This window comes from Polychytrium aggregatum (assembly GCF_025602895.1).
Source record: "Polychytrium aggregatum strain JEL109 chromosome Unknown BJ171scaffold_44, whole genome shotgun sequence".
NCBI lineage: Eukaryota > Fungi > Chytridiomycota > Chytridiomycetes > Polychytriales > Polychytrium > Polychytrium aggregatum.
Window position 1 is genome coordinate 119,608 of NW_026516246.1, and position 10,960 is coordinate 130,567.

Consider the following 10,960-nt stretch of genomic DNA (forward strand, 5'->3'; position numbering starts at 1 on the left):
CTTATGGAGACACCCTGGTCGCTTTCGTCGGTTTTGCAGCAGGACTTGCGCGCACAGCCAAAGCTGGTCTCGGTGGTTCTGGGAGAGCGGGGCCAGGCTGCCAAGATCGACTATTATTGGTCTTTGGAGCCTTGGTTCTTTGCTGCATGGTCCGGGCCTGAATCTTGCCACTAGTATTTTTGGGTAGCCTCCATTTTGGATTGCCGTCTTGCGAAAGGGTTTCCACCGTCTCAGCCGCTTCTAGATCATTGTCCAAGACAAGCTGGGGTGAGCAAATGCAACAATGCCTGGAGCGGGAAATCTAACATCGATACCATCGGTTAGCCATTATTTTGGGGGCAGCTCTCGTCTGTCGATCGTTTGGCCCTGGTGCCCGGCTCGCAGCGCGCCAGATACTGGCCAAGTCCCAGGAAGAAGGGAGGGGAATAATTGCATCAATCTCCTCCGACCCTCTTTGGCAGCACAGTGGCATTGAGGCAAATGATATTGATTCGTCAGGGGAGACAATACCCGCTTGAAACATGCACATTCGCATACATATACACATACACATACTCATGCAACAGTTACAGCAGCTCTCATCGATGGTCGCTGATCCGCAGGTTGCCAATGTCGCAGAGCACCGTTGGCGAGGCGGACTGGTACCGCTTGACCTTGGCTGCGCCGTCCGGTCCAACATCTACCAGGATGCACCACGCACGCTCCTTCTTGAAATCGTTTCCGCTGGCCACGGCGATGGTGCCAGAGCGATTTGCCGGGTTCGGCTGTGACGATTCGGGCTCTGGCGCTTCCCACCGAGTGCGATCGGGCGAGTCCACGAACCGGCGGCTGGCATCCACACCAACAACACCCTTCTCGACAGGATACTCGCCCTGCAGCCGATCGATGTGGGTTTTGGACATCCGAACGGTTTCGTGGATGTGCCCGTGCAGGCTGACGAGCGGCTGGACGGTTCGGAGAAAGCGGAGGAGCCCCAGGCTGCCGACGTGCGCATGCGAGGCCATCAGGTCGAGGCCGGTGGCGAAGGGAGGTGTGTGCGCCATCACGATGAGCCTGGCCGGGTCGATGTTGGAGATGCCCAGCGGCGGCTCGCGGGACAGCGTCTGGTGGAGCAGCCCCTCGAGCGAGTCTTTGGCGTCGAGGCTGAGGCTGCAGATTGAGAGCACCGAAGAGCCGCAGTTGTCAGTCGAGTCTGAGCGACACCCGTCCACCGCAATCCGGCTGTTGCGATAGATTCGTGGCGGCGGAGGATTGTAGCCTGGGGGCCTGGGGGCCAGTACGTGTTGGTAGTAGAGGCAGTCTTCGGGGGTGTCCATCAACTCCCAGTCCTTCATGCTGCCGGCCAGAGAGAGACAGCCGATGAGCTTTGCGGCCGTGGTCAGACTGCGGGGAGTGAGAGCGACTGCGATTGCCGCCGTTGTCAGGCAAAGCCACCGGCATTCGGTAGCAGCGAGACAGCCGATCCGCGGCCGACGAGCCACACTCGCTGCCATCCTCCCGCTTACCTGTGGGGAGTCGGCGGGATGAACGAGACACCCATGAGATGGTAGACGACCTCGGGGTCAGGTCCCAGCCGGAGGGGGGTCACCTCCAGACCATCCATCATTGTGATGTGCTGATGTTCCCTGCCGTGGCGCTGGATCGGCGGCAGCGCTTCCAACGTGCGTTTGAACGATCCGAGGTTGGCCCGAAAGTCCGAGTTGCCCATGATCATGTACACTGGGCACCGGCATGTCTGGAGCAGTGGCACCAGCGACGCCTCGAACCATTCCTGCTGCAGCCGGACCGAGTCATTCTTCATCATGTCGCTGAACTCTTTGGATTCTTCCGGCGGCTCATGTGCCTTAGAACGCCCGGTGGTCTCCCGCATCTTCTGGACGACGAGGCCTTTGCGCCGGGGACAAATGTCTCCGCCAAGCAGGAGGGCATCGCTGCCGTGGTTGTTGGCTTCCTCTATGAGCTGTGCATAGTGCTTCAGATTGCCATGCAGATCGGAGCTGAACAGAAGCTGCATCGTTGGGGAGCCGGTGATGGCGGAATCGATGCTGGTGTTGATGTTGATGTTGATGTTGAGGCTGATGTTGATGTTGATGTTGAGGCTGATGTTGTTGTGGTCGCTGCTGGCTGTCGTGGCAGAACCGGTCGGCACTGACTTGTTCGCTGGAGCTGTCGGCGTTGACCTGGTTGCCAAGTTGCCTCTGCTGGCGGGGCTCGTCGCTGTCTCGGCTTTTGAATCGAAGGATCGGCAAGCCGGTGGCGCGGCAAGGCAGACACACGTGATCGTCGGTAACAGCGGCCGGTACATCGTGGCCGGTATCAGCGTTTCCCACGCAGTCGGCCGCACTGAACACCATTGCACACTCCCCAAGCAGAGCGAGGACGGGCGGATCGGAGTGAGGGAGCAAAGGAAGAGCACACGGGAGGTAGGCGGTCAGACAGCGGGGAGAAGCAATGCATTGAATCATTCGTGTTCCTGGGAAGGTGGTTATGGAGGGACATGAGACCGTCTCGCCCGAGCGAAACACAGCACAGAGCCAGGTCAAAGTCGGTGCGGGATCTGGATATGGAGGAAAGAGAAGGCAAGGGGGGTGACACGCGGCAAAAGTATGGAGGACGTGGGAAAGCGACGAAGGAAGAAGAAGATGAAGAAGAAGGAGAAAGAGCACGATTGTTGAAAGAAGAGCAGGACAGCGAGAGATCGGGATGGAGATGAGTAGATAGAACAACGGGGGAGAAAGAGTCGCCAGAGAGACCTGTTGGCTCCAAACTGGCCAGACACAAAGAAGCAGACAATCTTGCGATGGTGGCACAGGGAATCGGATGCCTCGGGACGCCAACGGGCCAGGCGACGGTATTCAACTGCACAATGACTATCCAGCCAGCAACAGCAAGTCCGCCTGCCCTGGCAGCCACACGTTTCATAGCGCTATCCTCTAGAGCTGTAGATATTGGATTGCACCCGCACTGCCTCGGCAGAGTCTCAAAACACGATCACGTCCAGCCGATAGATACCCCCCCTTCCCTCTTCTTCGCCACGGCCAACGGCATCGATGCCAGTGCGGTGCCGATTGTACGAGAGACTGATCCGCATGCATCCGTGCGTGTGGGCGTGCGTGCGAGCGTGGGCATTGGTTCCCTCAAAAGTCTCTGAACTTGTCTCGGTAAGGGTCGGGGCAGATGATGCCATATGGCTCGTGGTCCTCCGGATAGGCATCAAAGTTGCTTGTGTCGCCTTCGCCTCGGCTGGGCGGAACGTACGGGGCCGGGATCTGCAAGGTCCGGAGCTTCTGCCAGTCCAGGCCCGAGAACCACTTGTGCTTCTTGATGTCGCCCGATCCGCCCTTGAGGTTGCCATATCGCTTGGTCAGATCGGATGTCAGCAGGCGCTTGACCAGGTCTTTGGCGTTGGGATCAAAGTGAGCCGGGAACTTTGGCTTGCATGCCAGGATCTTTTCGTAGAGCTTGAAGTGGTCCTCATCATAAAAGGGTGGATGGCCGGCCAGCATCTGCCGATATTCGGCACAAGACAGACATGCACAAATACAGAGAATGACAATGGCAAGGGATGGTGCGTCAGCGCAGGTTGGGCATTTGATCAAAGTACTTGTAGCCTTGCTCGACGAGCAAAGTCAATCATCGATCAAGACCCCACTGCCACGGCCCCCGCTCTGTTGAGACATCATCAGTGCGATCCATCACCTCATATATCAGGACACCAAGTGCCCACCAATCGACGGCTCGGCCATAGCCCTTGGACTGGATGATCTCGGGAGCGAGGTAGTCAGGAGTTCCGCACAGCGTCCAAGTCACATCCGGCACCACCTTTGCGAATCCAAAGTCTGTGATTTTGATGTGTCCTTGGGCGTCGATCAGCAGATTCTGTCCGCAAGAGCAGAACGGTCAGGGCAGAGCTCACTGATCTTCCCCCAAAGGGCCAACCGATGCAACATCGGCCTCGCTCCAGCTGGTAAAGCAGCGGTGTACTCAGCCATGGCTCATGATTCCATGCTGGGCCAGCGCAGGGCCATTGCTGCAGTCCTTGCAGAGTCGATGCAGAGCCAGTATCGGACCAACACAGGACCAGCCACCACGCAGCACCAACTGACCTCGGGCTTCAAGTCGCGGTAGATGATGTCGCGCTCGTGGAGATACTCAAAAGCAGAAATGACCTCGGCGCCATAGAATCGCGCTACCAGGTTGGGGAACCGCTAGATGTACCCAGGCATGGATTTGCATATGCACAAGTGTCTGTCAGTTTGGGCTGCAGTATCCTGAGCTAGGGAGAGCCAGCGTCTCGAGCGAGGACGAGCCAGCGTCCGCATACACAAGGACTGTCTAGTCTCACATCTATCCTGCAACTGCACCGGTGCAAGCACAAGAAAATGTCTGAGCACGGCGCCGCACAGCGCTTGTCGGCGCAGCGGCTCTGTTCGTCCATAGCGACTTACCCCGCAGCGTCGCAGATACGTGAACAACTCTCCGCCTTGGACGTACTCCAGTACAAAGTACAGATTGGCACAGTCCTGGAAGGTTCCCAGGAGCGAGACCAGAAAGGGAAAGTCCAGCTGCTCGAGGATGCTTTTCTCGTTCACGGTGTGCTCGACTTGCTTCATCTTGACGATCTCGGTCTTCTTCAGCACCTTCATGGCATAGAATTTGCCCGTGGCCTTCAGGCGGACCAAGTGGACGCGTCCAAATGAGCCCGTGCCCAGAGTGCGGTCGATGATGAGATCGTTGATGCCGATCTTGATCTTGGGCTTGGGAACCGCAACGGGCGGCGATGTGGCCCCGGCAGCCTGAGCAGCGCCGCTGCCGGATTGCGATTGAGACTCGGGCGACTCGACCCTGGTCTGTGATACGGCGCGTGGGATGGTGGTGGCCGGAGGGGTCTGTCCCAAGTTTGAAGGGACATTCGGAGAGCTTGCTACGGACTGAGGCGCCGATGTGGGGGTGAGGGCCGCACCAGCGCTTGCGGAGGGCGCCACGGCCAGCTTTTGCGACGGGGCAGATGAGGAAGACTGGTGGCCGTGTGGTGTCGCAGGCGAGTCGACCTTGGGACTATCGGTTTTGGAGGCGCTGGTGGGGGTCGACGACTCCTTTGTGGACAGGGGTGCGACCGAATTGGACGTGCCCTTGAAGACCTGGTTCCCTTTAGATGCCGTCTTTTTGATTTTATCGAGGAGCGACATGGTGCAGTGGTGAGAGCAGAAAGAAAGGGAGGAGTAGTTTCGGTTCTAACTCTGGCTCTGGCTCTGGTTCTGGGCTTGGTCCTCGCTCTGGTTCTAGTTTTTGGTTCTGGTTTTTGGGAAGGACCGATGTTCCGACCAAGCAGTGGGTCTATGCCAACAAATCAGCAGCAGTACACAGTGTCGTTGGTTAGGGCTGATGCGTGTGAGTCGTCAGAGTGCCGGCTGGATAGATAGCAACTCACTCCAGTGTAGAGGCAAAAAACCAGCCTGCCCTAACCTGCAGAGTACTGAAGACGCGTTTCCACTCGGCCTGGGTGTTGGATAGAGCAACTCAGACGGCGACGACGAAGGAAGAGGGGCAAAGGAGACAAATTAATGGCGGCAGATGGGAGGGATGCTTGCTGCGGATGGCGACTGCCGGAGTGGAGTGGAAAGAGAGTGTGGGTGGAGTGTGGGAAGGATGGGTGCGCTCACGAGAGCAAGTAAAGACGAAGTAAAGACGAAGCGGACGCAGACGAGGAACCACAGAGCGACGGGCTCGGAGAACAAGCAGGCCAGCGAGACGGCGAGACGGCAGAGAATGCTTTGATTCTGGGAGAGGGGAGGACGCACAGTGCGGAAGATTGCATCTGCCGGGGTGGTCTCTGCAGCATCTCGCTGCTCGCTGCTCGCACGGTCGCTTGCCCGGCTCGCTTCCAAGCAGCGCCCAATCGGGCAGCAAAAGGATGGAAAATCGCACAAACGGGGCGAGGTCCGGTCTGCCCGAGGCGCTGATTGGGACGGCCATTGTCGCTGCCGAGCCGGATTGATTGGGACAAAGAAAGCGGCGCTGGCGGCATATGTGCGGGGTGATGGTGTTAATTGGGTGTTAGTAGGATGATGTTAGCTGGATGATGGTGTTAGCTGGATGATGTTAGCTGGATGATGTTGGTTGGATGATGCTGTTAGTTGGATGATGTTCGTTGGTTGGATGATGTTGGTTGGTGTTCGTTGGTGTTGTCGATGAGCGTTAGTCCATGATCGAGCGAGTGCAATGGACAATACATATTGAGCCGCTGATAGTTACGCAGTTCACCGTGTCTCCGTCGCAGTCGAGACAGTCTATCCTTAATCTTTCAAAAGTAACATCCCATCTGAGCCATATCGTCAGAGCAGTTCGTCCCCGTCCTCCGTCTGTCTCTCGACCGCAAGCCATGGCGTCCGCGCCGGCCGCTTTCTGTCGCCACCAACCCACCGCCCTCGCTCTCCACCCGCCCCTCTTCGCTGCCTCCCTGCTGGCCGGCTCTGCCTCCCATCTGTCGTTTGCTCCGGCCCATGCAATGAGTTTCTTTGACCAACTTCGCCAGACCCTGGCGGGCTCGATCGGCCTGCCGGTCGCCCAGCAGAACCTGCAGAACCACCCGTCGCTGCACTTCCACTCGGCTCCTCTCACTCGTCTCGGGCTTCCCAAGGACGCCCGCCCCCTGGCGCTGTGCTTTGACCCCATCCAGTCGCTGCTCTCCGTGGCTCTGTCGAGCGGCCAGGTTCATGTCGTAGGAGCCAAAGGCATCGAGTCCTTTATCAACATTAATGCCGCCCATTCGGCATCAGCCGTCCAGGCCAGCCCGGCTCTCGAGCCGATTCCCGTCAGGAGTAACACCGTCCAGCTGCTGCAGCATCGGCTTGGCGACAAGTTCCTGGTCCTGACCGACACCGACAACGCCGTCTATGCTGTGGACTTCGTTACATCCGCTCTAGGCCCCTCGGTTCGTTTAGCCGAGACCATCTCCTGCATCTGCACCCCGGCGCTCTCCAAGTTTGTCTTTGTCGGCACCGCCAAGGGCTCCGTCCAAGCCATCGACACAAAGCGGGGCGAACTTTCGCCCTTCTCAATCCCACTGCCCCAGGGCGACGACCTCAGCCCATCCGCTGTCGTCGCGCTCGAGTGCAATCCATCCGATTCCAACATCCTCCTTGTCGCATACCAGAATGGCTTCATCGTGCTGTGGGATCTGGAGCAAAACAAGCCGTGGAAGCAGTTCAACGTCAACTCCAAGGCCGTTGGTCTCTCCCTGGACGGGCCCGGTGCCTCCTCTTCGGCGCCGCGGCTCACTGCAGCTGCATGGCGGCCCGATGGACAGCAGTTTGCGGTCGTCTGGAGCGGGCTCCTGGTTTTCTGGAACATCAAGGACGGCTGGTTCGACGGCATCGCCGAGAAGAAGCCCTCCTGGGTCACCAATGCACAGTTCTCCGAGAAGCTTCCCAAGGCCGGCGGCGGCGGGTCTTTGCCCTCTGAGACCATCGACGGCCTGGTCTGGTCGCCGGTTGATCCGGACAACAGCTTGCTGGTCTTTGGCCACCGCGGCCACCTCACGGCCGTTGCAGTCTCGCACACGGCCAAGGACTCTCCAAAGAGCCCCGCCAAAATCCACGTCGTTCCGCTCGAGCGACAGGATCGAATCAAGGACTTTGTCGTTGTGCCTCCATCGGCGACCGGTCCAACTGCGGCAGCCGTGGTCCTCTTCGGCTCGGGCCAGATTGCGGCGTATAGCCTGGAGCCGCCGTTCCGGACCCTGGAAATTTCTCCCTCGCTGTCGCTGGCTGCCTCGACCGACCAGGGATTGGATATTTCCTTCTCCGAGGCTCCTGACACCCTCGTCTACGACCTGCGACTGGCCCCACCTGCAACAGATCCGCCCCTGGGTCTCGGGGGCGGTCGACATGTCCCTCTATCCACGGCCCAGAACTGGGACGTTGTCTCGATCATCGACCACCAGGGTCTTTTGTGGTTCTGGCACGCCTGTGCACCGACCCCCAAGCCGCTCTCGGTTTTCGACGTCTCGCCGTACTTGCCCGCCAACGAAACCGGCTTTCGTGTGGCTCTGGACATGGGCATGCAAATCTGCACGGTGGTCTCGGGCGAACATGTCCTGGTGCTCAAGTTCCTGTCGTCGCGGGATATCAAGCGAATCACATCACCGGATGCCCAAGTCGACGACCTCGACATGGGTGCCATCATGAGCGCCATGGATGACGCTGTTGACCAGGCCATCGCCATGCACGCCGGTGACGATTTCGACCCTGAGCCTGAGCCCGGCAGCGCCGGTGTGCCGAGCCAGGGGCCTGGTCGGTCGCACTCGATCCACTCTGATGACGATATTCGCGCCATTGCTGCCGATGACGGCGAGGAAGCCTCCGCAGAGGACATCGACGCCAAGGAGGCGGCCCTGTGGGATGTCGGTGCCCCGCCACTACCACCCAAGGACTCGCCTCCCGAGAGCGTCAGCGTTCATCTGGATTATCCCATGAAGACCTCGGCGCCCGGATGGAACCCATTCATCCGCATCTCGCACAACGACGGACAGAACGTTTGCTCTGACTTTAGTCCCGTAGTCCGGCTGTAAGTTGCTGTTCCCACCGCCGCTGATCGACCGCTCGCGACCGTTAATCGACCGTTGGCACGACCGTCCATCGAGCGCTCCTGTCGTCACTTGTTTGCCCGTGCTTTTCCACTTGCAGTCGAGCCGTCATTGTCAGGATCACGATCGTTTGCTCATCGCCATGTCGGCTGCACTCCCTCTGTCCAGATCCGCTGTCGCATCCACCTCTGGCGTCCTGACAATCTTGAACGTCGTCGACGGCAGCATTCTGTATTCCGACTTTGTGCTATGTAAGTCTCGCGCACTTCATTTAGTTGCTATGTTGACATGACGGAAGAGCATTGGCGACTTTTGCCAACGCTGCATCGTATTCCCCCCCCCTCTCTCCAGTCTCAGCGACATCGGAGCCGTCCTCTCCCACAGGCCTGCTGCAGCAAGAGGCCGGAGCACCGTTGCAGATCAAGATCCTCCATTTCGCCGACGCCTGCTGTCCCAACGGTATGTCGCTAGTGCTGATGCTGACATCTGCACGAGAGGCGATCACACCCGAGACAGGCTCTTGAATATGACTATGTGTCTGGCTGTGGCGCCACCGAGCTGCCATGGGCTCCGGCTCGACGTTATTGAACCTCTAATCGTAATTGTGCATCCCCATCCCCATCTCCATCTCCATCTCCATCTCCATCTCCATCTCCATCTCCATCTCCATCTCCATCTCCATCTCCATCTCCATCTCCATCTCCATCTCCATCTCCATCTCCATCTCCATCTCCATCTCCATCTGCATCGCAGAACCCGAGCCGCGCCCCTGTCTGTTTGTGGGCATGCAAGACGGCATCCTTGTGCAATATGGCATCTATCAAGACGCGGAGGACGGCACTATTACTTTTGGCAAATGTAAGACTGATCTCGAATGCGAGTTTGCTTTATCTCCAACGCATCGAGCCTTGCTACGAGTTCTCAGTTGTCCAGATGGAATCCCCCTCCTCTGATGAGTGCGTGTCGCCCTTGCCTCAGTCTTTAACACGCCTTTTGCTTTGCTTTGCAGTTGTCATCTATGCACCCAGGAAGAGTGCGGGTGATCCGCTGCTGATCAAGCTCCTCGACGGAAACGGCAACATTCGCTCGTGCCACACGCCACTCGACAAAGTTGGGAACGGCGCCCAGGCAGCCACGAACCCAGAGGAACTGGAGCGATACATCATTTTCGCGACCACGGATGGGATCCGGGTGATCCTAAGCGAACCGCGAAGAGCCCCGCAAAAGATCAGCTCGGTCAACCTCGAAGCAAGAGCCGGACAGAGGGCTCAACAGCCGTCGCTGATCAAGGCCGCGATTGGCAAGTGCGACGAATCGATTTGCCTCGTGGGCATAGTGCCCTCGGGCGATCTTCGTTTCTGGGAGCTTCCTCAGGCAAACGAAATATGGCAGGTCCAAACAGCCGCAATCAACCTCGGCTTTGATTACGAAAGGTAGGCGGCTGTGGCACAGGGCGGTATCTATATCTATATCTGTATCTGTATCTGTATCTGTATCTGTATCTGTATCTGTATCTGTATCTGTATCTGTATCTGTATCTGTATCTGTATCTGTATCGACAGAGTGCCGGCGCTCTCCTTTGCACTTGGCTGCTAGCGTTCACACTCCCTCACCTCTGCTTGCTGCCAGGTCATCCGTCCACGTTACCAAAGACAGCCGCCTGGTCCTCACCGACCCATACCAGGTGGCAGCATTTGCGCTACTTCAAGACACAAGCAGGTAGGTTGAATGTGACTGTGACTGTAGCTGTGACTCTGTCTGTGCCAGATGCTTCTCATATCGATACAAGCTGGGGTAGGGTGCCGTTGTGGTCATCTCGTTGACTGATACAACTGTACTCTGGGACCCAGATTTGCCAGCCAAGAAACCAAACTCTTCGATCAGGTCAAGTACTCGCAGTGGTCGCGGGACCGAACAGCCAAGGCGACCCTCGAAAACAACGCTCATCGTGAGTATGCCTGTTGCAAACCACCCTGAGAGCCCGCGGACAGATCTCCGCGACTGGCCTGGTGTCCGTTTCGTTGTATTTGGCCAGAAGCCGACTAATATGGCATGGCCACACCTGCTGTACACCAGTTGTGAAGCCTGCTGCACCTTCAACGCCTCCAAAGTCTGCCGACGGTAGCTCCAGCGCCTTCTCAGAGGCACAGCTCAAGCTGAACGAGCGCGGCGAAAAGCTGGAGCAGCTGGAGCAAAAGTTTGGCGAGCTCTCGAATGCGTCAAAGTCGTTTGCAGACACTGTCCGAGAGTATAACGAGAAGCAAGCCAAGAAGAAGTGGTGGGAGTTTTAGGCCCCCCACTTCCTCCTTGAGGACGAGCGAGGAAGCTGGACGATGGGATGGCAGGATGCCCGCTCTGCCTTGGTTGTCAGTG

The 10,960-nt window shown here is 58.0% G+C and overlaps 3 protein-coding genes across 3 annotated transcripts; 1 reads left to right on the plus strand and 2 right to left on the minus strand.

Moving 5' to 3' along the window:
- Positions 1-242: 242 nt before the first annotated feature.
- On the minus strand, positions 243-2,112 carry BJ171DRAFT_520005 (uncharacterized protein). The gene is made up of 2 exons (XM_053112393.1): positions 1,506-2,112; positions 243-1,335 (listed from the first exon to the last, which is right to left on the minus strand). The coding sequence occupies exons 1-2, from the start codon at positions 2,012-2,014 to the stop codon at positions 579-581; spliced, it is 1,266 nt and encodes a 421-aa protein (XP_052963008.1). The 5' UTR covers positions 2,015-2,112; the 3' UTR covers positions 243-578.
- Positions 2,113-2,990: 878 nt separating this feature from the next.
- Positions 2,991-5,189, minus strand: BJ171DRAFT_562721 (kinase-like domain-containing protein; the record flags this gene model as incomplete). Its single annotated transcript, XM_053113280.1, has 5 exons — positions 2,991-3,506; positions 3,700-3,879; positions 4,107-4,208; positions 4,449-4,889; positions 4,929-5,189. The coding sequence occupies 5 exons, from the start codon at positions 5,187-5,189 to the stop codon at positions 3,138-3,140; spliced, it is 1,353 nt and encodes a 450-aa protein (XP_052963009.1). The 3' UTR covers positions 2,991-3,137.
- A 1,267-nt stretch (positions 5,190-6,456) lies between these two features.
- BJ171DRAFT_222987 (uncharacterized protein) lies at positions 6,457-10,923 on the plus strand. The gene is made up of 8 exons (XM_053106507.1): positions 6,457-8,568; positions 8,756-8,838; positions 8,939-9,046; positions 9,341-9,445; positions 9,597-10,020; positions 10,217-10,306; positions 10,438-10,535; positions 10,664-10,923. Exons 1-8 carry the CDS (start codon positions 6,509-6,511, stop codon positions 10,876-10,878), a joined length of 3,183 nt encoding a protein of 1,060 aa, XP_052963010.1. The 5' UTR covers positions 6,457-6,508; the 3' UTR covers positions 10,879-10,923.
- Positions 10,924-10,960: the final 37 nt, after the last annotated feature.

Excerpts from the sequence above, each read along its gene's own strand:
- BJ171DRAFT_222987 (XM_053106507.1), top strand. The coding sequence starts at position 6,509 with ATGAGTTTCTTTGACCAACTTCGCCAGACCCTGGCGGGCTCGATCGGC. Across the intron at positions 9,446-9,596 it reads CACTATTACTTTTGGCAAAT|TTGTCATCTATGCACCCAGG; the intron begins GTAAGACTGATC and ends TTTGCTTTGCAG. Across the intron at positions 10,307-10,437 it reads CTACTTCAAGACACAAGCAG|ATTTGCCAGCCAAGAAACCA; the intron begins GTAGGTTGAATG and ends TCTGGGACCCAG.
- BJ171DRAFT_520005 (XM_053112393.1), bottom strand. The coding sequence starts at position 2,014 with ATGCAGCTTCTGTTCAGCTCCGATCTGCATGGCAATCTGAAGCACTAT. Across the intron at positions 1,336-1,505 it reads ATCCCGCCGACTCCCCACAG|CATGAAGGACTGGGAGTTGA; the intron begins GTAAGCGGGAGG and ends TCTGGCCGGCAG.